This window comes from Pelobates fuscus, chromosome 1 (assembly GCF_036172605.1).
Source record: "Pelobates fuscus isolate aPelFus1 chromosome 1, aPelFus1.pri, whole genome shotgun sequence".
Taxonomy (NCBI): domain Eukaryota; kingdom Metazoa; phylum Chordata; class Amphibia; order Anura; family Pelobatidae; genus Pelobates; species Pelobates fuscus.
The window spans coordinates 377,775,897-377,802,867 of record NC_086317.1 but is presented as its reverse complement, the minus strand read 5'-3'; the positions used below and the strand labels follow the sequence as shown (position 1 = coordinate 377,802,867).

Sequence of the window (26,971 nt, the reverse complement as noted above, 5' to 3'; positions counted from 1 at the left end):
TGTGAGATTTACAAGGAGGGAAAACAGTACACCTCTCTGAACAGTGTCTGGGAGGCTGTGGTTGCTGCTGCATGCAATGTTGATGGTGAACAGATCAAAACACTGACAGAATCCATGGATGGCAGGCTTTTGAGTGTCCTTGCAAAGAAAGGTGGCTATATTGGTCACTGATTTGTTTTTGTTATGTTTTTGAATGTCAGAAATGTATATTTGTGAATGTTGAGATGTTATATTGGTTTCACTGGTAAAAATAAATAATTGAAATGGGTATATATTTGTTTTTTGTTAAGTTGCCTAATAATTATGCACAGTAATAGTCACCTGCACACACAGATATCCCCCTAAAATAGCTATAACTAAAAACAAACTAAAAACTACTTCCAAAAATATTCAGCTTTGATATTAATGAGTTTTTTGGGTTCATTGAGAACATGGTTGTTGTTCAATAATAAAATTAATCCTCAAAAATACAACTTGCCTAATAATTCTGCACTCCCTGGAGATAAGAAAATACATTGAGTCCATTGTGACACTTTATTAAAGAACAGAAAGCATTGCACATTATGTAAAAAGACTAAAACGCTAGAATGATGTTTATTCAACCTCGATGCTGTATTGTTTCTGCATTCAAATCCCACTCAGTTCAAAAAGCTAAGGCAATAATGAAAGTGAAACACAATCTGCTTATGATCCTGTATAGTGTTTGCTTACAGTTTTTCTGCATCAACATTTCCTTTCTGTGTTCCCAGACTTGGGAGTTTTACAGAACATCTCAATCATGCCTCTGATACTGTCTCATCACCTTTGTATAATTGTTAACATGAGCAAAGTTCCCTGAGCAAGCATGCCCTGTCTCATGTTGCTTAAAAGACTATTTCACACCCATAAACCATTTTACTTTCTACAAGAAATTAGCAGTTTTGTGATTAATTATTGAAGCAGCCTCCCCCAGCTGTCAATCAAACAGCCAGGTAAGTTTTTCCTGCTTCCGTTAGCTCAGGGGCGCTATGGTGCAGGCACAATCTACTTGAGTATACCTGCCTCACCCTGCATACCTCCTTCTCAGACCTCAGATCAGAATGCTTTACAGTGTGGGTGCAAACATGAGCTGCATGTGCATGCATGGTGGGAGTCTGGGAGATCTTCAGAGGCTTCTCATTGAGAATCCTCTGATAGGCTATTTCCCAGTGAAGAGAACTAGCTTTTAAAAATATACCGCCCATCGTATACATGCATGAAAAATAGCAAAATCTGTGAAAAGACATTGTAAATTGCTGAAGGACTGAAACGTTTTTACTCAGAGCCCCCTGTAGTGGTTATGGTGCCAGGAGTGCCCTCCCAGAGTAAGCTAATCATACCATTTAAGAATTATTTGACAAGTTACCTGAGGTCCATTGGAGTCTACTGTCTCTTCTGCTGATTGCTGTACTTGCAAGCAGTATGTATGTGAGTAATTTGGCATCTGCGCATTACTTTTTGGCTTTTATACATAACATTTTTTAATGTTAACTATTTCCAGTATATTTTAAGTCTAATATTTTAAAGCTATGCATTGTTGTCAGTCAAGGAACAATGGAACCATCAATGAAAATAATGTGGTTGGGATCCATGACAAGTCTGCACCATCTCCATCCCCATCACCAAATATATATATACACGGCTAAAAAAAATAAAGGGGGCACTTAAACAACGCAATGTAACTCCAAGTCACACTTCTGTGAAATCAAACTGTCCACTTAGGAAACAACACTGAGTGACAATCAATTTCACATGCTGTTGTGCAAATGGGATAGACAACAGGTGGAAATTATAGGCAATTAGCAAGACACCCCCAATAAAGGAGTGGTTCTGCAGGTGGTGACCACAGACCACTTCTCGGTTCCTATGCTTCCTGGCTGATGTTTTGGTCACTTTTGAATGCTGGCGGTGCTTTCACTCTAGTGGTAACATGATACAGAGTCTACAACCCACACAAGTGGCTCAGGTAGTGCAGCTCATCCAGGATGGCACATCAATGTGAGCTGTGGCAAGAAGGTTTGCTGTGTCTGTCAGCGTAGTGTCCAGAGCATGGAGGCGCTACCAGGAGACAGGCCAGTACATCAGGAGACGTGGAGGAAGCCGTAGGAGGGCAACAACCCAGCAGCAGGACCGCTACCTCCGCCTTTGTGCAAGGAGGAACAGGAGGAGCACTGCCATAGCCCTGCAAAATGACCCCCAGCAGGCCACAAATGTGCATGTGTCTGCTCAAACGGTCAGAAACAGACTCCATGAGAGTGGTATGTGGGCCCGATGTCCACAGGTGGGGGTTTTGCTTACAGCCCAACACCGTGCAGGAAGTTTGGCATTTGCCAGAGAACACCAAGATTGGCAAATTCGCCACTGGCGCCCTGTGCTCTTCACAGATGAAAGCAGGTTCACACTGAGCACATGTGACAGACATGACAGAGTCTGGAGATGACGTGGAGAACGTTCTGCTGCCTGCAACATCCTCCAGCATGACCAGTTTGGCAGTGGGTCAGTAATGGTGTGGGGTGGCATTTCTTTGGGGAGCCGCACAGCCCTCCATGTGCTCGCCAGAGGTAGCCCGACTGCCATTAGGTATCGAGATGAGATCCTCAGACCTCTTGTGAGACCATATGCTGGTGCGGTTGGCACTGGGTTCCTCCCAATGCAAGACAATGCTAGACTTCATGTGGCTGGAGTGTGTCAGCAGTTCCTGCAAGACGAAGGCATTGATGCTATGGACTGGCCCGCCCGTTCTCCAGACTTGAATCAAATTGAGCACATCTGGGACATCATGTCTTGCTCCATCCACCAACGTCACGTTGCACCACAGACTGTCCAGGAGTTGGCAGATGCTTTAGTCCAGGTCTGGGAGGAGATCCCTCAGGAGACCATCCGCCACCTCATCAGGAGCATGCACAGGCGTTGTAGGGAGGTCATACAGGCACGTGGAGGCCACACACTACTGAGCCTCATTTTTACTTGTTTTAAGGACATTACATCAAAGTTGGATCAGCCTGTAGTGTGTTTTTCCACTTGAATTTTGAGTGTGACTCCAAATCCAGACCTCTATGGGTTGAAAAATTTGATTTCCATTTTTTTTATTTTTGTGTGATTTTGTTGTCAGCACATTCAACTATGTAAATGAACAACGTATTTCAGAAGAATATTTAATTCATTCAGATCTAGTATATGTTATTTTTGTGTTCCCTTTATTTTTTTAAGCAGTGTATATTTGAGAGTGTGTTATTATGGCAAGTGTTGTGTGTGTGGAGGAGGCTGGGACCTATATGTTGGAGGAGAGTGTTGTTTGTGAGGTGGGGCTAAGTGTGGCTGAGTGTTGTGTGTGGGGGTAATATTTTAAGTTGTTCCTTTCCTGCTTATTTTTTGCTCACCTTCTCTGGTAGTCCAGTGGAGGTCATCTAAGGGGAATCCTAGCGGTCCAGTGGATGCATGCTGGGCAGGCAGATCACAGGTAGTCTGGTGGGAAAAGTACTGCACTAATCATGAGTGCAAATCACTTTAAGAACTCATAAGCTGGGACTGAGTTACATTGTTACACAATGTCAAATATCTCAAGAGAAAGAAAAAAGGAGACAAAGAATAATAGTGCAATATGTACTAAAATAAATTAAATTAAGTGCTGTGACAAAAAACACACTCACAATTTCTAAAGCTTCAAAGAACTCTGCTGTATTAAGCGTGGATGGTATAATCTCAGTCTTGGGATATGTTTTCAGCAGTGGTGATGGTAGATGTTCCAGTACGTCTGGAATGCAAAGACAAGTGAAGATATCCAATAGTGCAGTTGGGAAATGCTTCCTCCTAGGACTCTCTACAGATCAAGGTTAAATAGGGCCCTTGATTGAGGCACCTATAACAGGGATGGGTGCAAAACACAGCCTGTCACAGCCAGTGCTCTGAATTATTGACTCAGAGCACTGGCTGTGGCACTTTGAGTCATTGTGAAGTGCTCGGGACCGGATGGGAGGGGTTAAAGTTACCTGTACCCCATCAAAGTGCAGACCACAAAGCTCTCTAAAGCAGTTGAGGGAGCACAAGGCCATGCTGGGAGATCTATCTGCATTCTCAAGTATTACCCCTCTCAGCCAGAGCCCGGGGTCCTGCCAGAACCTGGGCCCTAGCTGGCTGCCTATGCCGCCTTATGGAATTTGACTCTGAATAAGTGAAAATCACAATAATAGTTACAGATTGGTCTTTAAATCCGATGCAGTTTGTATTAATCATATTTTCTATAGAAATGCATCAAAATGATCTATCTAGCTAAAGAAGCATATCATTGTCAAATTGTCCATTTTATGAGGAGGTGTAAACAGAATGAGTCTGCACAGACAAAAATGTTATTAAGTGTTACAGTGCAAGTAAAACTGTTACCAATGATTTCACTTTGATAACAGCAATCTACGTGAGCCACATCTGATTAAAACCATACTCAAAACAACCTTGGAGAAAATCTTAAAAATCATAAACATGTTAAAATTCTAAATAAAATTACATGATCATAGAAAATAAAAAAAATTGTGGGGTGGGAAAAAAATAAGGGGATGCATATCACATTAATAAAGTCACTTTCTCACGGCTTTTCTTGGGGTAGCAGCAGGTGCTTTGTGTGTTTCGTGTTGTCATAAAGAAATTGCTGTCACCTGCAAATGCTACATGATGTAAAAAGACATATTTACAGTTGCCCTGTCACTTTCAGTATCACTGAAGGTGTCATCCCTACTCAGTGTCCCAGGAATGAGGCTGATGGTAGGTATAGTTGCCTGAGGATTTCCACTGCAGATGCCACCATCCCATTAGACCGCAGAACCCTCCTTAAATTAATTCTTGTGATATGTGAGAAGATGCTCATCATGAATTGACGGATGTTGATGTTGGAAGCTGTGCCTTTTGTCTAATTTACTTTACTTTTTTCTTATTATTCCAACACAACACACAGATACCATAAGTCACTATGAGTTTTTCCTAAAGATTCCCTATTTATGAAATACTGAAAAATGACAGATCTGCATCTTGAAAGTTTGCCACCTGGGTATTATGGAATTCACTCATAAAATTTAGATATATTTACATTTAGAAAATAAATGTATAACACTTAAAGTTGCATTGTCATCCCCCTTGCCCCTGCAAAATTAGTATTCTATAAAGATACAATCTTTAGATAAAATCTTAACTTACAGTGTTCGAATTTCATGGAAATTACAACCCAGTCAAAAGATACACTGAGACAAAGTAGTTTGTCTCTGTATATTTCCTACTCCTGACAATTCTAGATACTGGGTGGAGTTAGACCGTTGTCTAGAAGTGTCAATCTCTCAACTGCCACCAGTGATGGCTGCAGAGATATTAGCTGTATCTATGGAGAATCCTGTCTACCCATGGTAGTCTCCATAGACCTGGATGCTGTTCTCTCGTGCATGCACCACCGAAGCACCAGGAGCAGAAGAGTACAGGTCAGAAGAAGATGGCGGCGCCTGCAAGGGACTGTTTTTAATAAGTAAAGTTCACCTTTCCCTGCCCTCTCGGCCTCTGGACCACCAATGCCGAAGTTACCATTGAGGATCTTTGTAGAATTATGCAAAGTCACCAGACGGTGACAGTGCCCCTTAAACCAAAGTAGCATGCATAACCATTGTTCTCTGCGATGTCCTCTTCTCCCAGCAACTCCTGGCAGTCTTGCCTGCCAGTTGATACACACTGCCATGCTACCTCTGTATTCTATCACTTTTAAAGAATACAAAATGACATTTATTTGTGATCACACTAGGTGGCTAATGGCTGATATCATCCTCATCCTCTTCCTGGTCATTTATTTACCTTAGCTGTGAATGACTGCTGAGAAAAATGAAAGGCTTACAAGGCTTGTTGAGCATTTTACCAGTCCTGCAAATTCTGTTTTCTATTCTATATCTTACATTTAACTTCAAATCAGAAATCTGAAAAAAAAAGTAATTGCTGCTTTTCAAAATGGAACTCTGTTTGATTAAAATTCCTTTGCTTTATAGTTTATTAAAATATCTCAAACGATCAGACAAGGCAGCTGTTTTTGTTTTTACTTTAAATTATGCAAGTTTAATACTGTGGCTTTTTTAGCAAAGGCAATATGGGCTAAGAAAACATGATCTGTTAAATATGTATCTAAAACATGATATTTGCATCTGGCAAGCCTTTATTAATAGCAGACACATTTCTAATTTGTTTGCAGGATTTCCAGAAAGTGATAATACAAACCTGTTGGTTTCAAAAACAGCAGATGAACGTAAGTGAACATGTAATACTGAATTATCCCCCTTCTAATTATTAAAGTAGTAATAATAACTTACATCAGTAATGTAATCCGCTGACATCTGTTCAGTTTTTGAGAGCAAGTTCGTTGCTAACAATGCAATCTGCCGCTTTTGTTGCATAATGAAATACTGGCTATTTTGCTGGTAAGTCTCACAGCATCCAGATGAATATAAAATAGTAACACATAAAAAGCAAACAATAGTGCTTACTGTGTAAAACCAAAAACAGGTAAAAATATAAATGGTAATTGACATTTAGTAGAGTTGTAACACCTCTCAAGAGATAGCGCTTGGGTGGTATGAACCCCACCAAGGATATAATGTTGAGTAGATTCTCCTGAGGGCAATCCTTGCTAGGTATTGGACGTAAAGTAGAATAGATACTTCAGGAGTTTTTAAATGTGCCAGGAACAATAAAAAATAATAAAAAGTATAATAAATGGTCTTGCACTATAAAATAAGTGTAAGTCAAACAAACTTTAATGCTTAAAACAATTAAAAACAATATTAAAACACACAACGCGTTTTGCCAAACAAGGGGCTTCTTCCAGTGCTATCTCTTGAGCGGTGTTACTGCTCTACTAAATGTGAGTAAATTACAAATTATATTTTTACCTGTTTTTGGTTTTACACAGTAAGCACTATTGTTTGCTTTTTATGTGTTACTATTTTAAATTTATCCAGATGCTGTGCGACTTACCTCTAAGCATCTACATATCCGTCAGTGAAGATTATACTGATGTACGCTGTTTTACTCAAAGCTAGTCTATAGCTCTAGCAAATGTGAGCGTGATCCCACATATCCTTGTTATGTGTCCTACACTAAATATCTGGCTATCTGCACTTTTACTGGTTATTTTCTGTTTTATTACATATATCACCAACTGAAGCCTGGACTAGAATCTTCAAAAGAATTGGACTTAATACATACATTTTTTTCAACCTGGTTTTTGTTTTGTGTTGTTTTGCTTCTTTTCATTAAGGTGTTAGGGGTATTCCTTACTTTCAGTGTCTACAGCCTAATTTACTGTTGATATTAATTGATTCCTTACGCTTATCCTACCTTTCATACTTACTGTAGCTTAAATTGCTGCCTGAATGTTTAACGCCCACTTATCTTGGGCACGCCAAAACACTTATACACTAAAACTTGAGGTCATATATAAGTGGAGTATGTATTGTCGGAAAGTAATGACATCTCTGACTCTGGAGACTTTTATAAACCACTAAATCTTCAGTCTAATTTTTTATTACCATGTCCCCAAAACTGTAGACTTATGCATGATAAAAAAAATGTGATATGTACAAACTGATTTGTCCGAAAAAAAATAAAAATAAATTGGTATGGACAAACTGAGTTTCCTCCATAGCATTTAACACATTTTGACCATGCAGTTATTTGGGAAAAAAAGATTCAGACAAATAAAATGGCACAAAAATGCACCTACTGGTGTATTGCAATGGAAAAATGGCTAAAATATTGCCTAACCTGATGACTATGCAGTATCAGTTAATTTTACAATTTGTAAAGCACAACCAGTGGCACTAAAGCACACTTCTAATCAAATAATTTATCTCTTACAAAATAATAATAAAGAAAAATCACAAATAAGTATAAAATAATTCTAAATCATTAAATCGAACTGCAGATTACAAACAAACTGACTGCAAACTAGATATCAAGATGGTGAAGCAGAGATTGACAGTTCTATAGACCAAGTTGCTTTTTAACTGAGTTTTTAGAGGAACCAGTGAAGAGCAAATACATTTGGTTGTTAAGAGTCTAAATAACTGACAGATGGATAGCCGGACAAGTAGATAATTCTAGATGGTCCTAAAAAAACAATAAATAATGCAATAATTCACTTAAAGGGTTAACCCATGCACCATGACCACTTCATTGATCTGAAGTGGTTATAATGATTGTAGTCTGTTTTGGGCAGCATTTATAGTTTATCCCCTTTCTTGTCAGGCTGATTAAGGTCAGTTTATGAACTGTTTATGAACCCTAGTCCCACCTCCCTGCATGTGACTTGCACAGCTTTCCATAAACACTTCCTGTAAAGAGAGCCCTATTTAGGCTTTCTTTATTGCAAGTTCTGTTTAATTAAGATTTTCTTATCCCCTGCTATGTTAATAGCTTGCTAGACCCTGCAAGAGCCTCCTGTATGTGATTAAAGTTCAATTTAGAGATTGAGATACAATTATTTAAGGTAAATTACATCTGTTTGAAAGTGAAACCAGTTTTTTTTTTCATGCAGGCTCTGTCAATCATAGCCAGGGGAGGTGTGGCTAGGGCTGCATAAACAGAAACAAAGTGATTTATTTATAAAATATTTTACCAGGAAAGATACATTGAGATTTGTCTTGTTTTCAAGTATGTTTAGGTGACTATAGTGTTCCTTTAACTCCTAAATGACAGTGAATTGAGCAGTGAAATTGCAGGGGAATGATCTATACACTAAAACTGCTTTATTTAGCTAAAGTAGTTTAGGTGACTATAGTGTTCCTTTAATCCTCAATTTTACTGGCTTTCAATACTGTTATGTATTACACTGATCAGCCACTACATTAAAACCATTTGCCTAATAATATTTAGGCCCCTCTAGTACTGCTAAAGCAGCTCTGATTTGTCAAGGCATGGACTCCACAAGACCTCTGAACAAATCGAATCCACAGATTGGCACCAAGACATTAACAGCAGATCCTTTAAGTCATGCAAGTTGCGATTTGAGGCTCCACGCTCAATCGGATTGAGATCTGGGGAATTTGGAGGCTAAGCTTACACCTTGAACCCTTTGTCATGTTTCTCAAACCATTTCTGAACATTATTTGATGCACGGTAGGGTGTATTATCCTGGTGAAAGAGGCCGCTACCATCAGGGAAGACCATTGGCATAAAGGGGTGTACATGGTCTGCAACAGTTTCTAGGTAGGTGGTACGTATCAAAGTTGCATTTACATGAATGCCACGACCCAGGGGTTCCCAGCAGAACATTGCTGGTGCATAACACTGCCTCCACTTGTCTACCTTATGTAATGGTATGTGTAATGGAGCCCAAACACACAAACCCTAATTTACAACAAAGAATATAAATCACCAAATAACTGTACCTTAGGATAGTCGTGCTTAACATAAGGAATAGTCGAAGGGTGGGCCGGATTAACATAGGGGCTGATGGAGCTGCAGCTCCAGGCCCATGTCTGTGGAAGAGGCCCATTGTTTACTACTCTTCACGTGCTCTTGCTTATTTATGGAAACTTAAGAGGGATGTTGTAGGGGAAGAGGGGAACAAAACTTGTGTGGACTGGCTGATAATGAAGTTAATTAAGGTAAAGCTGACTGCGCATTATGCAAATGCTTTTTCTGCTTCAGTCTCTCTAACACTGTCGCATATTCCCTTTCTTCTACACTCTCTACATACATTTTTTCTTTGTCCCAGACTGTATAACAGGTCTGCAGCTACACGACCCCCCATGCGCAGCAAACTGTGTTCTGCCACCTTTTTATTATAGCCAGCACTATGTTTTTCTTCTGTGTGATCGGGAGCCTTCGCTCCCCACGTGCATCAATGAGCCTCGGGCGCCCATGAACATGAAGCCAGTTCACCGGTTGTCCTTTCTTGCACCACTTTTGGCAGGTACTAACCACTGCATACTGAGAGCAGCTCACAAGTCTTGCTCTTTGGGAGATGCTCTGACCCAGTCATCTAGCATTCACTATTTGGCCCTTGTCAAATATTTTTACTTGACCATTTTTCCAGCTTCCAGCACATGAAACTTTCTGCCTAATATATCCCACTCATTGGCGGTTGCTATTTTTACAATACAATAAATGCTATTCACGTCACCTGTCAGTGGTTTTAATGTTGTAGCTAATCAGTATATATATATATTAATGTTTCTAATAAAAGTTGCTATATTATACTCCGAGCATCTTCTTTTACACTGTTATACGAATTCTAAAATAGGAAAATGTATATCCTTTAAATAAAAGCTAGCATTTGCTTCAGTCCAGATATTGTCAGTGTTTACTCTTTAGTATCATATGAAAGCATCCAATCCTGATACATTTCGCAGGGCATATGATGTATCCTTCCAGAAGAGTATTTTCATGTTTAGATTCATTTTTTATAACATCTCAAAAATTAGGCATAGTATCTTAAAGGATAATTTGTATCTAAAGTCACAGCAAACTTTCTTTTTTTCCCTTCCAGTTGATGCTAAAATTAATGACTCAGTTAAAGACAATTCTTTATACACCGAACATGTCGAGGGATGTGGGGAATCAGAGGTATGGTTGCAACATATTAGATATACTGTTGTACTACGGTTAAATGTGTAATAACTGTAATTAACCATGGCCCAGATAAAACAGGATATGTGTGTACACAAACCAAAAGTGCAATTAGTGCAAATTAAATGTTAGCAGACAGAAACTTCCCTGTATAAGGTGAAGCTTCCAAAGGTATCCCGAAGACTTCCTCCTGTCTTCCATGAAACATATATACAAAAAATAGGGGATAATCTGACTTCCACTGAAGTATTAATGCCTTTAACATAAATCCCCTCCAAGGATTCAGTCTTCACAGTATATTCAGATCACCATGGGTTGGCTGGAGTACATATACTCAAAAGATAGAATAAAGTTGAAGTGCGCAATAGAGTATGTAATAAAAAAAAAAAAATTATTTCACTTACATAGAAGTTAAAAACAATAGGTGTAGTTGCTCAGAATCACCACCAGGCATCCTACGCATTTCGTTTGTGTATAGGACTTTAGCAGTGTTCATTAACAATCCTGAATGAATAATAATTCTCCCTCCCCTCCCCAGTCCTTTTATACCTCCCCAAACATCCATAAAAGTCCAATAATCTATTGTTGTGACATTATCGCGAATGCCGTCCGATGCCGTCATGCGTTCCAATATGTGTTCCAACACCGAAACCTGGAAGTAGCTGGAGTTTGCTGTTTGTTTTAGTATTCTTTATGTGACATGCTCACAGTCAATGTGGGGGATATAAAAGAGGGGAATAAAAGATAAAGGGGCATGGGGGATTAGGTATCTCTGATTGGCACTGGTAAAATGTAAAGCAAAGTAATGTGAAAGACTAATGATAATGATAATAATCCAAAAATAACAAATGAAAATTTTTTGAATCAAAATACTGAAATAAAGAAGAAATGATAATGATGAAAATGATAATAAAAGAAAATTATAATAATAAAAAATGGTAAAATAAATGATAATGCAATAAATAAGAAAAAATAAATATAAATATAAAAGAAGAATATGAAAAAATATATTAAAATAAAATTTAAAAAAAGACTGAACCCTTGCAGGGGATTTATGTTAAAGGCATTAATACATTAACCATGGCCTGACTGCATTTCTGCATGTGAATTCCTTTACCCATTATATTTCTATTGGTGCGGCAGGTCAGCAGTGGTTTATGGGAAGTGTAGTTCAGCACTATTTAGTAGTTCCATTCATAAAAACACATAGATACAACTTAAAGCTTAAAGACTTTCATGTGCAAACCTTTCTCTAAAAAGTCTACATTTGCAAGTTTGGAAATCTATAGCAGCTAAAATCACAGATTTTGCATGATCTAGAATCCTGCCCTTATCCACTAAGCTTTTTTTAACAGTCTTCTTCATCAAGACATTTTTCTTGTGATATTAATTAGAGCTTTGCTGCAACGAGAGGTGCATAGTAAGATAAAAAATCTCTGTTATAGTAAGAGGTTGCCACGTGGTTAACCCTGCACTTAAGAAGGTTATTTAAAGGGACACTGTGGGCAGTGCACCTGCTTCATCTGCTCCAAACTTGTTAAAGTGTCTGGAGCCCCCTGGTGCTGTAATTTTATTAAACACTGAATATATTTGAATGTTTTACATTTTAATGCTGTGCCTCTTGGGCTAATGAGGAAGTATTAGCCTAAGCAGCAATGGACAGCTGTCATTGGCTGAGAGTGTTAGCTGACTGTTCTTAGTCTATCAGAACTCCCATTCTTGGTACAAATTGGTATTAATACAAGGAAATGTGTAATTTCTGATTTAAGCATATCTGGGTGGCCAGAGACCCTTATTTAGTGTTAAACTGTTTGAACATTATTTAACATGGAATAGGAGGAAGGAACCAGGGTACTCTAGTCACTATAATCAGTTCAAAGAGATGAAATGGTTATAGTGACTGCCATGTCCTTTTAACTATTTTCCAGCTGGCTGTTAGTTCTGCCAGCGGGCAAAGAGTAATTGCAATTTTTTAAGAATGAGAGTTCTGATAGACTAAGAACAGTCAGCTAACATTCTCAGCCAATGACAGCTGTCCATTGCTGCTTAGGCTAATACTTCCTCATTAGCCCAAGGGGCACAGTGTGGTTGGGCTGTCAGGGACTCTTGTTTAGCATTAAAATGTCTGTCCTAACTACAAGATAAGGCCAGGGACTAATAAAAGTATTTAGAAAATTGGTCAGACTAGCTGGGCCGAATAGTTCTTATCTGCCGTCACATTCTATGAATTGCCAATGAGGTTGGAATTTAGCCATTTTCATGTCTATCCAGTTTAGTGAATAACCCTGTTTGACTTAGAATTACCTCCAATTCTGAGCGATAAGAGTGTTGGGCCATATTTGAATTCTAACTAGACATATTTCTCACTTTAAAGGAACAATACAATAAAATGAACTCTTTAGATTACTGCATCTCACCTAGAATCAGGTGGACTCACCTTTATTCCACCACTAAGGGAATCTGCTCACTACATCTCTGTTTCCTGTTAAGTCATTATTACTGATGACTTGTGTAAAATCAGATGCTTCTCAAAGAGAAGCATTGCAACACACCACTTGCTTCTCTATAAGGAACTACAATTCAAAGCAAGCAAGACATAAGAAGTCAAACAATTCTAAAACCGTTTGATTCCTTACAATAGAGAAGTATGAGGGCTGCTAGGGCACTTATGGCACCATAACCACTGCAGCAAACTATAGTTTTTAAATCTTGTAAAACAGCATTTCTGCAATTTGATAAAATCATTGTCGTTTTCCTTGACTTGTATGTATGAGCCGTGTCTTGTGGTCTCTCCTGCATCCATCTTGCCTGTCTGTGTAGGAAGAAAATGGAAGGGCTCATGAAAGGCCTAGTACACCAGAGACAGATTCTAGTGTATCCAGTGATATTTCACTGAATGACTCCGGTGATGATCCACAACACCCATTGGCTGTCGAACAGGTACGTAGCAATGTATTTCTTGAACACTATATGTGATACCAAGGATGATTTATCCTTGGTGATATCTGTACTAAAAATATTTTATTGGGGGGGCGGAGCTAGCAGCGCAACGAAGAAGCCGCCATTTCGAGCAGCTCCGGGCATACAGGGCCTTTCAGAGCGGCCCACGCACAACCGATAGCCCATCAGCTGAAAAGACCGACCGGTACTTACCCCCGACACCCGACGGAACCGGCAGATGCCTTTCGTACAAAAATCGGGCACAAAACGCCGCGTCAAGGGCCCTGGGGCCTACCGCACACGCGACCTGACTCTCCCAAGGGACATAACATCGTGGCTCGGGACGGACCCCTGCTACATAGAAGAGGACTTCTACACCCCAGAAGAAATGGGACGGAGATCCCTCAAACAAGCCTCGGGCACCTCCATACCGCACAAAGACATTGGCAGCATGCTACAGTCCCCTCCACCGCCGCGGACCCGCAACACAAAGCCAGCCTCACCCGGGCGGTCGGAGGATGGCGACTCCATGCATAACGGAGCCACAGCAGACACCGACAGCTCGCATACACAGACTGCCGAGGACTCAAACCCAGCCTCCAAGAAGGACATCCAGCTAATGCTGATCAGCCTGCAAACAAACTTACAATCCATGTGGCAAGCGGATTTGAAAGGGCTAGCAGCGGAGGTACAGGCACTATCAGCTCGCACACAGACGGCGGAACAAGAGGTGAGAGACCTACGCCATGATCTCACCGCCCTTAAAGACACAGTCGCCCAAATCCAAACAGCACAAGCCAACGTTAACCGACAAATCAATGTCCTAGACGACAGAGGCAGGAGGAAAAATATAAAAATCCGGGGAGTGTCTGAAGCGGTACCTTTGGAGGAATTACCTCATTTTGTAAGGCGACTGGTGGCTTCTCTTCTTCACACTAAGCAGGCGAAACAGTTTACCTTCGACGGCGTATACCGCATCGCCAAACCTCGACAAGCACCACAGACAGCCCCACGCGACATTATACTGAGATGTCAGTCGCTAACAGACAAAATAGCCCTAATGGCAGCTATTAAGGGGAAACCATCATACGCCTTTGAAACACACCAAATCAACTTTTTCCAAGACCTGAGCAGGGACACTCTACTATGGCGCAAGAGCATGCAAACAATTACGTCCGCACTGCAAACAGCAGGCCTCCCGTATAGATGGGCGACCCCCAGAGCGCTATGGGTGACTAAGGGCGAAGACCACTTCAAGCTCACTAATCCAGGAGAAGGCCCTGCTCTGATGACAACACTGGGACTGGCATCATCATCGTCCAAAGACCAACCTGGACCTATAACTTAAATCTAATGGGACTATATGCTGCAAACCATACCAACATTTAATTCATATTATGTTTATCGTTATACTGTTTTACTAAGTTATCCTTAAACCTCCCGACTCACACACAATCACATCGCCTAGACACGGCTAGAAGAGACACACGATAGAGTTAAAAAGGAGGCCCCGCACCCGAAAGGCGAACACCCTCCCCCCCCCCCTTAATGCCCAGGGGCTAGAGGGCATAATACAAGCACGGAACACCCACTCAAACCGACAACTCACTCAAGGGGCACTACACTGCCCACGTATGCACCTAATCTAGGCTCCAAGAGACGGGCTCCGCACCTACAATAGCCTAACATAGACCACTAATAAGACCCCACTACCCACACCATCACTGCACCAAACTTCATTCATATCAAGCAAGGGATGGGGATATAGCAAGCCAAACCCCATGCCTATGCCGATTCAAATCTAAACACCCCAAGGGGTGGACAAAACCCTGCAACCACCCTCACCATAGACATGAAAACACCACCGTTATGACCACTAACCCTCTATAACAAAATGTGCAAACTATGCTTTAGCCTAACCTAAGAATTTACAATACTTAAGAGAATATCATTCATGTTGTTGTGGCTCTTATACGACTGCTTGTATCTATTTCAATGCACCAAAAATAAAGAATTATAAAAAAAAAAAAAAAAAAAAATTTTATTCGCTGTATTTTTTCACGCTGCTCGTGTTATCATGTATACAGAAATGAACAGCCTTAAAGTGACCCTCCAAGCACTATAACTTCTACTACTTTGATATCTAATGGTGTAATGAGAGTCGCTGTCCTACTCTCCATGTACAGAACTTCCTATAATTGCAGTAGTTTGACAACTGAGGCTCATTGGATAAGATCAGACTCCATAACAAGAGGCTACTGATTGGTGGTGCCACTTCCTGATCTGTGAACAGCTAAGTGTATATACTGCTGCCTGTGTAAGTGCAGCAGAAACAACAAATCTAAAGGGGGTATCTTTTTTTTTATTTTAATATTTTCAATTAGTTTTTTTAAAATATATTTTAATGCATTATCTATATAATCCAAGCACGGAGTGTTCAATTAAATCAAGAGATATAAAAATGGTGACTACAGACAGGGAAACCGGGACTTGATTCCAAACCCCAAAGAGATACATCTTTTGTAAGAGAAGAAGCGTTTTCCCCACAAACATTGCTATTAAAACTGTGAGAATTGAAACAAAGAAATCATGGCAGATGTTCTTGTCAACTTAAGACCTCACTTCGAGAAAACAGGCCGTACTTCGTCTTATGATATCTTTTAATTCTTCATTCCAATCCCAGTCAATATGAGTATTTACTAAAGATTATAACATTTAAATACTCAGAACAGACAGAGCTACTTTAATAGCACAGTTATTGCTTTCAGATGAAATTGGTGCTAATTTGACAAAATAAATATATAATAAAGCAAACAGCAAATTTGTGGGGAATCCAAATAGATAGATAGATAGATAGATAGATAGATTAGACAGACAGACAGATAGATACTGTAGATAGATAGATAGATAGATACTGTAGATAGATAGATAGATTAGACAGACAGATAGATACTGTAGATATATAGATAGATAGATACGGTAGATAGATAGATAGATAGATAGATTAGACAGACAGACAGATATATACTGTAGATAGATAGATAGATAGATAGATAGATACTGTAGATAGATCGATAGATAGATAGATTAGACAGACAGACAGATACTGTATATATATATATAGATAGATAGATGATAGATAGATAGATAGATAGATAGATACTGTAGATAGATAGATAGATAGATGATAGATAGATACTGTAGATAGATAGATAGATAGATAGATAGATAGATAGATAGATAGATACTGTAGATAGATAGATAGATAGATAGATAGATAGATACTGTAGATAGATAGATAGATGATAGATAGATAGATAGATACTGTAGATAGATCGATAGATAGATAGATTAGACAGACAGATAGATACTGTAGATATATAGATAGATAGATAGATAGATAGATGATAGATAGATGATAGATAGATACTGTAGATAGATAGATAGATAGATACTGTAGATAGATAGATAGATAGATAGATAGATAGATAGATAGATACTTTAGATAGATAGATAGATAGATACTGTAGATAGATAGATAGATACTGTAGATAGATATATAGATAGATACTGTAGATAGATAGATAGATACTGTAGATAGATAGATAGATCGATAGATAGATAGATTAGACAGACAGATAGATACGGTAGATAGATAGATAGATACTGTAGATAGATAGACAGGCAGACAGATAGATAGAATGATTGTATAATATATATATATATATATATTATATAATGATATATGATTTCCCATAAATTTGCAGTTTGTGGCAGAATGCAGCAAATTGCCATGCATTGGATTCACCAGCCAACCCCCAACAGCTTGTTATTGGGGATACTTTTCATGAACCCAGCTAATGGTATCTAACTGCATGCTTGCAAATCCACACAACCAAGTATTGAATCAAAAATACAAGGCTCACTGCGCAGCTCAGGGGCAGAGGTAAATGGATATTATTGATGTTTCTTCTTGGCATTTCACCCCGGTAAACACTTTGATGTTATTTACTGGAATGAAAGGAAAAAATGCGGGAACATGATACCAACTTTATGTCTCAATTTATACAACACATTTCATGTGTAATAATATCACATAATGAGATAAGACATGGAAAAAGATGTTAGTGATTCTAATTGTCAGTTTTACAGATCAAAATGCCTAATGGGTAAAAAACAGAATTTCTTCCTAAGTTCTTGCTTGATCATTTAGAAACATTGCTTTTAAACCTTGGGCTGTTTACTGTTTTTATTGATTTTTAAAAAGGATATATATATATATGAGCAATCAGCCAAATGAGTAACATACAAACCAAGCTTTTACAAAGAAAGGAATGAAGGTCAAAGCCACATGCTCTTGACATATGCACCGTCGTTATTCGGCAGGTGCTATTTTAGTTTACCTTAAATAAAACACTGACACCAAATTTATCTGTTGGATTATAACGTCCACAGCTTTATTAATTACAAAATATTTAAATAAATAAATTAACAATTTAGGGTCATTGTCCAGCTAACATTATATTACTATCCCCCCGCACAATACCCCTGACAATGACCCTATCTTTTGAACAATAATTAACATTCACTTAACATATAACCAGTAACACACGGCCTACCAGAGAGGCCCCAAAACCATCTGTTAACTGTAGGGGTGTACCCAGACACCCCTACCCCCTAGGTTCGTAGCCACCGAAGAGCTTGAACCTACCAACACTCTAATCCATCTGGCCTACTCCAGCCTAGGCCTTGGCCTGTCCATTCCCAATTCCAGCTAACTCCTGGCTTTAACACGCCCTGTTCCCGCCGCTGTGACCAAACGGGATCAAAACTCAACTATAGGGAGGGAGGGAGGGACAAGTGACAGGTCAGTGCAATTCAGATTAACTGGCTCCTCACTTAAGATGGTCGCCTATTTACACTACCTGACTCCTCCCCTACTTAGCCCCGCCCTAAACATCCCATAACTTTCCACCTGCCTACTTCCTGGCCTTGTCAAGGCCCACTCCCCTGTTTCACTGTTCCATGGGCTTCATGACATATGCACCGTCGTTATTCGGCAGGTGCTATTTTAGTTTACCTTAAATAAAACACTGACACCAAATTTATCTGTTGGATTATAACGTCCACAGCTTTATTAATTATTAAATATATAAATAAATAAATTAACAATTTAGGGTCATTGTCCAGCTAACATTATATTACTATCCCCCCGCACAATACCCCTGACAATGACCCTATCTTTTGAACAATAATTAACATTCACTTAACATATAACCAGTAACACACGGCCTACCAGAGAGGCCCCAAAACCATCTGTTAACTGTAGGGGTGTACCCAGACACCCCTACCCCCTAGGTTCGTAGCCACCGAAGAGCTTGAACCTACCAACACTCTAATCCATCTGGCCTACTCCAGCCTAGGCCTTGGCCTGTCCATTCCCAATTCCAGCTAACTCCTGGCTTTAACACGCCCTGTTCCGCCATAGCACATGACTTGATCCCTTAAGGACATGTGCGCCCCCCACCACCCTGAAACAGGGCCAAGCTAATCCCTTCCTGAAAGCCTAGATTGAGCAAGTCACAACCCACGTCTGACAAGTGTACTCCGTCTCTCCTAAAATAGCCCGGCAGCATGTCCTCCAATTCCCTATGCCGAACTACAATGCCCCCCACTCGCCGCACAAAGCTCGCCATTGCCCTGTTAACCTTGCCCCTGCATCGAGCCACTGCAGCTGGATCCCTGGCGTGCCGCCACGTGAAACGGGGGACCATTTCCGACCACACCACCACCACGCCAGGGACCAGGTCCAACAGCCGATCAACGTCTCTCTTCATCCGTCTAACCAACTCCCTTTGCGGAATCAGACCCAAATCATTCCCACCCCCGTGTAATAAAACTATGTCTGGTGCAGACCCTCCGGCCAACCTGCTAAACAACGTACTACTGAGGCTTTGCCAGCTAAACCCCCTAAAGCCGAACCAAGAAATCGACACTTCTCCTTGAGGAAAACCCAGCTGTGCTCCACTTCTCCGAACAGCAGCCCTCTTCTGAGCCCAATAGACATACGAGTGGCCCCAGATCCACACTCTCCATCCTGCAAAGAAAAACACGTTAATACCAAACAGATGGATTCCGCTTCCATCACAGCATAACACTGCCCCTCTCACACCAGCCTATCTGGTCTAACGTATGATCTAAAACGCAAGGATTCCCACCTCCCTCGTCCCCCAGTCCCAGCCGTGCGGCCTCGGTTGCCGCCCCAATTCTAAAGGAGTGAGTCCCAAATTGCCCCGGCTCCAGGCCCAGCTTACTTACCCCCATCTGAAACACCCTCGCGAACTGGAAGCGCGACAGGGCCGAGCCGTCCTGGTGCACCAAGAAGCAACCATCACCCCCCGGGCGCAATGCCCTGTACTCCGACCCCTTTTCAACTGGGCACACCCCTGACCCAGGCAACCCGAACAGCACAACTGTGCAACCTTTACCAAAAATGTCCGTCTTCGAACGGCGTAACTGAATTTGCACCCTGTCCTCGCGAACCTCCACATCTGTGAGCTGAAGACCCCCAAGGCCCATCTTGTTTGCGCTTACCAACTCCCCGATCCGAAAAGCCCCGAAAAAGGCCCACACAAATGCCACCGTGAGCAACGACACCTCGAATGTGGAGCTGCAAATGCCCGGTAGAACCCCCACCAGCTCCCGCAACAATTCAAAGGACACTGGTCTACGCGTGTCTACCGTTTTCTTCCCCCTCTTGAATCCCTTCACTGCCTGACGGACCAGGAAGTGTTTGGTATCATCAACCCAGCCAGTGAACTTAAACAGGAAAGCCAAGGCAGAGAGATGCCTATCCACCATGGCAGGCGACGCCTGAGCCGCGAACAATCGACAGAGCAACCACAAAAGTGCATCCAAGCGTTGCCCCTCCGTAGGGGCGCTACTCACCTGAGCCACCGTCTCGTCCCACAGTTTCCAAACCTTTACGTAAGACGCCCACGTGCTCGGCGCCAGTGACCTCCTCACACAGTCTCCAAGCAGGCCGTCCCGAGTTGCCACATCACACCCGGGCACTCCTGTCCCTGGGCCAGCGCGTCCGGCGCAGCCTCCCGAAAGCGTTCCCACTGAAAACGAGACAGTGAGTCAGCCACCACATTCTGGAGCCCCGGGATGTGCCTAGCCCTGAACACTATGTTGAATGACATACAACTAAGCACTAATTGTCGAAGCAGGCGTACTACCGGGGGCGACGAGGCGGTCAAGCTATTGATCGCTTGCACTACCGCCATGTTATCGGAGTAGAATACCACCTTTTTGTCAGCCAACTCCGTACCCCAGAGTACCACTGCTACAACGATGGGAAACAACTCCAAGAACGCCAAGTTCTTAATCAGAGGACTCACCTTCCACGGTTCCGGCCACGCCTCCGCGCACCACTTACCTGCCAAGTAGGCCCCGAAACCAATACTGCCGGAAGCGTCTGTAAACAACTTCATCGCGGCCGACGACACCGTCGGTTCCCGAAAGAACACTGTCCCGTTAAAGTTGCCCAAAAACTGTTCCCAAACCCCCAAATCGTCCTTCATCTCGGCCGACACCCGAATGTAGTGCGACGGCCGCCGCACCCCACTTGTTGCTTGCGCCAACCTCCGACAAAATATCCTCCCCATGGGGATCACCCTGCACGCAAAATTAAGGCTCCCTACGAGGGACTGGAGCCCCCGCAAGGTCACCTTCCTCGCCCCCTTGACCACGTCCACTAGCTGTCGCAGATGCCGCAGTCTATCCCTAGGCAGCCTGCATTCCCCGAGCTCCGAATCAATTTCGAGACCCAAGAAGCTAAGGCACGTGGTGGGGCCCACCGTCTTGTCCCCAGCCAACGGCACCCCAAAGGTATGCGCCACCCGCTGAAAAATCCTCAGTACCTGAGCACACCGCTCAGAGTCCCGCGGGCCGACACACAGAAAATCATCCAAGTAGTGCACTACAGCACCCCCCGCCGATTCCGTGCGCACCACCCATTCCAAGAAGGTACTAAACCTCTCGAAGTAAGCACAAGAGATGGAACAACCCATAGGCAGACACAAGTCCACGAAGATTTCACCCTCAAAGTGGCACCCCAACAGGTGGTGACAGTCCGGGTGTATGGGCAGCAGCCGAAAAGCCGCCTCCACGTCCACCTTGGCCATCAGCGCCCCACGCCCCGCTCTCCTAACCAGCTCGACGGCTTTGTCGAATGACGTGTAGGAGACCGAGCATAGGTCGGCGTCGATGTCATCATTCACCGAAGACCCTTTCGGGTGCGATAAATGATGAATCAGACGGAACTTTCCCTCTTCCTTCTTGGGGACCACCCCCAATGGTGACAACCTCAGATTCGCCAAGGGCGGGGCCGGAAATGGCCCCGCCATCCTCCCTGCTTGGACCTCCTTGGCTAATTTCTCCCGCACCACCCCCGGGTGTTCCCTGACCGACCTGAGGTTCTCACAAGGTGCCCCCGGCCCCGTGGCTTTGAAGGGAATTTTGAAACCCCCGGCAAAGCCCGCCCGAAGGAATTCTGCCACGGCTTGATCAGCGTATTGCCTTAGCCAAGGCAACATCGCGCCTACCTTCACTGGTGACACCCCCAGCGGGAGCTGTGGGAGCGGCCGCTCCCGTTGCTCCGCCCCCTGCGGCCGACTTACCTTTCTTGAAGCACCGGTTGACCCCGTGGTTCCCGCCGCACCCTGAGCATTCATGCCGGAATCTACAAGCGGATCCCCACTTACACTGTCCTTCATTGAAGGCCCAGCAGGTACCTTTCTTTTGACCTGCCGCCACCGCCCCCCCGGGAGCGGTGCCGGCAGTCCCTGGAAAGGGCGCATTCTTTTGCGCCATCATTAACCGCATCCAAAGCGGCAGGTCCATTTGGTCCCAGCGCATGGAAGGGTTGGCCGCCAGTCGCTGACGGAACTGCTCATCATACCTCCACCATGCCAACCCCCCATAGGTGCGGTATGCGTCCCCGATTCCGTCCAAGTAACAAAACAACTGAGAGCAGCACTCCGGCCGCTTCTCCCCAATAACACTGGCCAAAATGCAAAAAGCTCGCAGCCAGTTGCCGAAGGTCTTCGGTATCTTGCGATACCTCCGCCTTTTCTCCTCCTCTTCCTTCTTGGCGTCCTTCTTGTCCTCCTCTTTTAAATCTAAGAATTCCTCCAGGGGAAGAAGGGAAAATATTTCCACGAATTCCCCTTTCGCAATCTTCTCCTTCACCTCCCCTTTCAAATGGCAACCTAACGGCCCCGCGAAGGACACATGTACATTCTGACGCGCTGCTTCCGCAATGTCCCCACCCGTCACGTCGAGTACCCCGTCCCCCACCGATGATCCGTCAGGCTTATCAGTGGGCCGCGTTTCCTCCCTATTACCACCTGTCACTCCTGCGGATACCCCCACCAACCCCGACCCTCTGCCTTCACCCTATCCTCTGACCATGAATCTATGAATGACTTCAAACAGTGTATGAATGTCCCCGGGTGTGGTGTAGAGGAAGACTCACTGCTGATGCCCCTGGCCGCCGCAGGCCGCGGGGTTGCTGTCCCTCCATCCGCCATTTCTGACACTGGAGCTCCCAATAGTCGCCGACTCCTGCCCGCCTGGTCCCGCCTCGGAACCGCTGGTGAGTTACTCCACGACCTGTAAGGAGAAGACATCCTGGGTAGTCTGCCCGAGTAGCTCCCTACCCGCCCTTCCTCCCTACGCTCATCTCCGACTGCCCTGGATCCTCTCCACTGCTCCTTCCGACCTCCCTTGCTGGGCGCTCCCCGCCGCTGCTCCCTGAAGCTCCTCTCTGAAGATCTCGATGCACTGTGCCTTCTGCTCCGCCTCCCTTCCTCTGACCTGGACCTCCTTCTCCTCTCCCTGACGCTGAACCTGGACTCGCTGCGGCCTAGCCGTGAATGGCTCCTGTCCCTGCTCTCCCGTCCACCTGACCAGCTCCTGTCACTGCTGCACCTGGCGCTGCTGCTGCGCCGCTGGCCGCCCTGGCCCTTCACTGCCGCATCCCTGTCACTAGGCCGTACCTGAGGGCAGCCGGATGGGCCCCCCCGCTCTATACTGCCACCCCTTGCTCCCCGGTATCGTGCTGAAACCACAGGCTCTCCCACAGCCGCTGCGCCTGGCCCCCCACCGGCCGCCCCGTCTGACTCCGCCATAACCCCTAAGGATAAGCCGCCTGTCGCCTTCCTAGCTCCAGAAACCCTCTGAGCCGCCCGACCCGCTCCGCTGTCCTCTCCTTCTATGCCACTGAGCTCAGTCCTGGCCCTCCCTCCGGCCGCCCCTTCGGATCCCTTGCTGGCCTGGTCTCCCCGCAATGCTTGGCGGACCGCTGGTGCTGTGGTAACCCGACTAGCATTCCCCCTTTGCCCCTCAGTGATACCGCTGGAGGTTGACTCACCGGGACGCTCAGTCCGTTGCCCACTGGCCGCGTGGGTGAAGCCATCCGCAGCCGCATGGTCCGCTGGTGCTGCAGCATTCCCGCTTTCTGCTGTCCCGCCGGCCGCCATTACGCGGGGCGCCTTTTGACCTCGTGGCCTCCGTTTTGCGCCCGCTGTCGCCTGCCCGGCGGGTCCGCCCGAAGGCGCCTGCCGCATTCCCTCCTCCGCTGCTGTACTCGGTCCGGCCTCCGACCCGCCGACCGCTGAAGGGCTCCTCCTCCGCCGGGCCGCAGGGGCCTCCCCCGGGCTCAACCTCTGTGGCGGCCTGGTCCTCCGCGCCGACCTCCTCTCCGGTCCCTCCGCGTGGGTGGCAGCCGCCCCGATCTGTTCATGCAGCCACGCCAGCCCTCTATCACGAACCGCCGCCCGAACTCCGTCCAGAATCTCCTCTAGGGACGCCATTACCTGCAGAGGGAGAAAAAGAAAAAGAACTCCGCCGACCAGCCACAAGTGACAGGTCAGTGCAATTCAGATTAACTGGCTCCTCACTTAAGATGGCCGCCTATTTACACTACCTGACTCCTCCCCTACTTAGCCCCGCCCTAAACATCCCATAACTTTCCACCTGCCTACTTCCTGGCCTTGTCAAGGCCCACTCCCCTGTTTCACTGTTCCATGGGCTTCATACAGTAGAGCAATTGTAACAAATTCATTTTATGTGAAAACAAAAACCAGGAGTATAAAATAAACGTTGGAATTCTAGAAGAGAGGATATTAGCAAAAGAGAAAAGAAGCAAGTGTAAAGAGAAGACTGGTATAGGAGAGATCAAAGTACTAGAGCAGGCACAGGCAACCTTCGGCACGCCAGATGTTTTGGACTACACCTCGCATGATGCTTTACCAGCATTATGGGTGTAAGAGCATTATGGGGAATGTAGTCCACAACATCCGGAGTGCCGAAAGTTGCCTATCCCTGTACTAGAGAAATAATAGATTGATCTTATCTGTTAGACGAGGAAGGATTCTAGTGCATTATGTAAGTCTGTACTCAGTTAAAGCTTACAATGGAAATTCATATCTGAGTATTTATTTTATTAAGAGCATTAACTGAAGACTATTCCTCCTTCTTTAGCTTGATTTGACTGTTGATGATGACCAGCTTGCCATGACAGAAGACCAAATATTTTGTGAATATTGTCTAAAGGCTACAGAACCTTTTCCAACAGCCGAACAGTTAGCATCACACCCCGTGCATAAAGTAAGTGAACAACAAATATAACGTGTTATCGGCATCTTCACATTGGCTTACCATTTTATCAACTGCATATTTATCAATTGTTCATGGTGTTTCAAATTAGCAAAGCAAATTTACTTCAATAGATTCGCTTTAGAATAATCAAGCAGCCATCAGCCTATATACTAAGTAGAATTCACTATAATAATGAGATAATGCAACACTCTTGGTTCACGTTGTCAAACGAGGTGTTGGGATATGGGTTTAATACGTGCAATAATAAGCCATAAACTACCCATGTTACTTTTCACTTTGGCATTTCCTCATTAACAGCCAGTGTTTTGATTCCCTCTCCTCAGCCTAATGAAATAAATAATCTGTGACATAACGGCGGGCGGGGCCGGGCGGCCATGCCGACAGGCTGCAGGTCACTGGAGCTCCTGCTGAACCCAGCCAAATTCAGGGAAAATACCCACCTTGCGCTGCATGAGAGCTCAGGAGGCTCGGGGGAAGGAGTCCTGGATTGTCCCGGTGTAGCTGGAGTGCCTGTTACCGGGTGACTCTAGGTCCTGGAGAGACATTTTGGGGCTTGAGACCAGAGGCCTACCCAGGAGGAGAGCGGGGCGGACGGACGCTGCCTCACATTCCAACCTGGTAACTCAGATCTGGCTGGCGTCCTCCCGGTCTCGTTTACACCCCCCCGCTGGGCCGGCGGGGGTTATCCCGGTCCCCGCTGGCGCACTCACGGGCTCACACTCACAAGTCCTGACAGGGCGCATGGAGCGACTATACCGCCACATGAGACCCAAGATGGCCGCCGGAGGAACAAGCACCACCAGGCCTCCGTAACAACCAGCGCCAAGCAACCCATACCCTGAAGCGGCACCCAGGACCGTAGAGGTGACAATCACCTCAGGACCCGGCGCATTTCCCCACAGAACATGCCTGTTGTCACACAGGCGGGCCCCGCTGGGAAACGCAAATAAGAGATTACAACGCTCCAAACACCCAAGATGGCGACAAACCTCACCACGCTACCTCACATCAACAAGCAGCCCCGTCGATGCATGGACTGATCCAGGGTTTAAACCCTCCAGAACAGCGTGGAAAGCTTGCAAGAGGACTGTACAGCTGCATCCCGCCGAGGTGTTGGGGTGATCACAGGTCCAAGCGACTGCTATCAGGACTGTTATACTAAGCTCTCAGTGTCAGCAACAGTAAAAGAAAACATGCATGCATAAGCTAAGTTAACACTTGAGTTAGCTAATCAGCCCTGGCATACTCTTGCTTATATAATCTTGGGGAACAGACCCTGAATAATGTTAGTTCTTTGGTAAAACTTGGTTTCCTTTTTTCAAATGATAGGAACATGTCACTGCATCTTAAGCTTAAACACCAGACCAATGCTCCCGTGCCTCTAATACTTTACTCTGAGTGCTAACGCTACAGCACTGTTTAAATAGAGTACTTATACAAATTAACCACTGAAGTTTCATAGCTAGTCAACTACATGTAATAGCACACTTATCGTAACGTACTGAAGCCGCATAGCTTTTTAGACATATTTCTCTGCATGTCTATTACTCACTGCGTAGGTTTTATAGCCTGTCATTCTCTAACCTTATATATACAAAATGCGCTGTCTACTATTCTAAAGATTAATCGCTGAAGTTTCATAGCCTGGCAACTACATGTAATAACATAATTATTGTAATCTACTGAAGTCTCATAGCTCTTTAGACTTATTTCTCTGCGAGTCTATTACTCACTG

The 26,971-nt window shown here is 44.1% G+C and overlaps 1 protein-coding gene across 1 annotated transcript in view; it reads left to right on the top strand.

Annotated features, from left to right (window-relative positions):
• The window catches only part of ERICH6B (glutamate rich 6B), a 224,478-nt gene that overhangs the window by 57,309 nt on the left and 140,198 nt on the right, over positions 1-26,971 (top strand). Inside the window, exons 5-8 of the mRNA XM_063444714.1 lie at positions 6,230-6,283; positions 10,529-10,605; positions 13,429-13,548; positions 25,099-25,224. Coding sequence (XP_063300784.1) covers positions 6,230-6,283; positions 10,529-10,605; positions 13,429-13,548; positions 25,099-25,224 — 377 coding nt within the window. The remainder of the gene's footprint in view (positions 1-6,229; positions 6,284-10,528; positions 10,606-13,428; positions 13,549-25,098; positions 25,225-26,971) is intronic.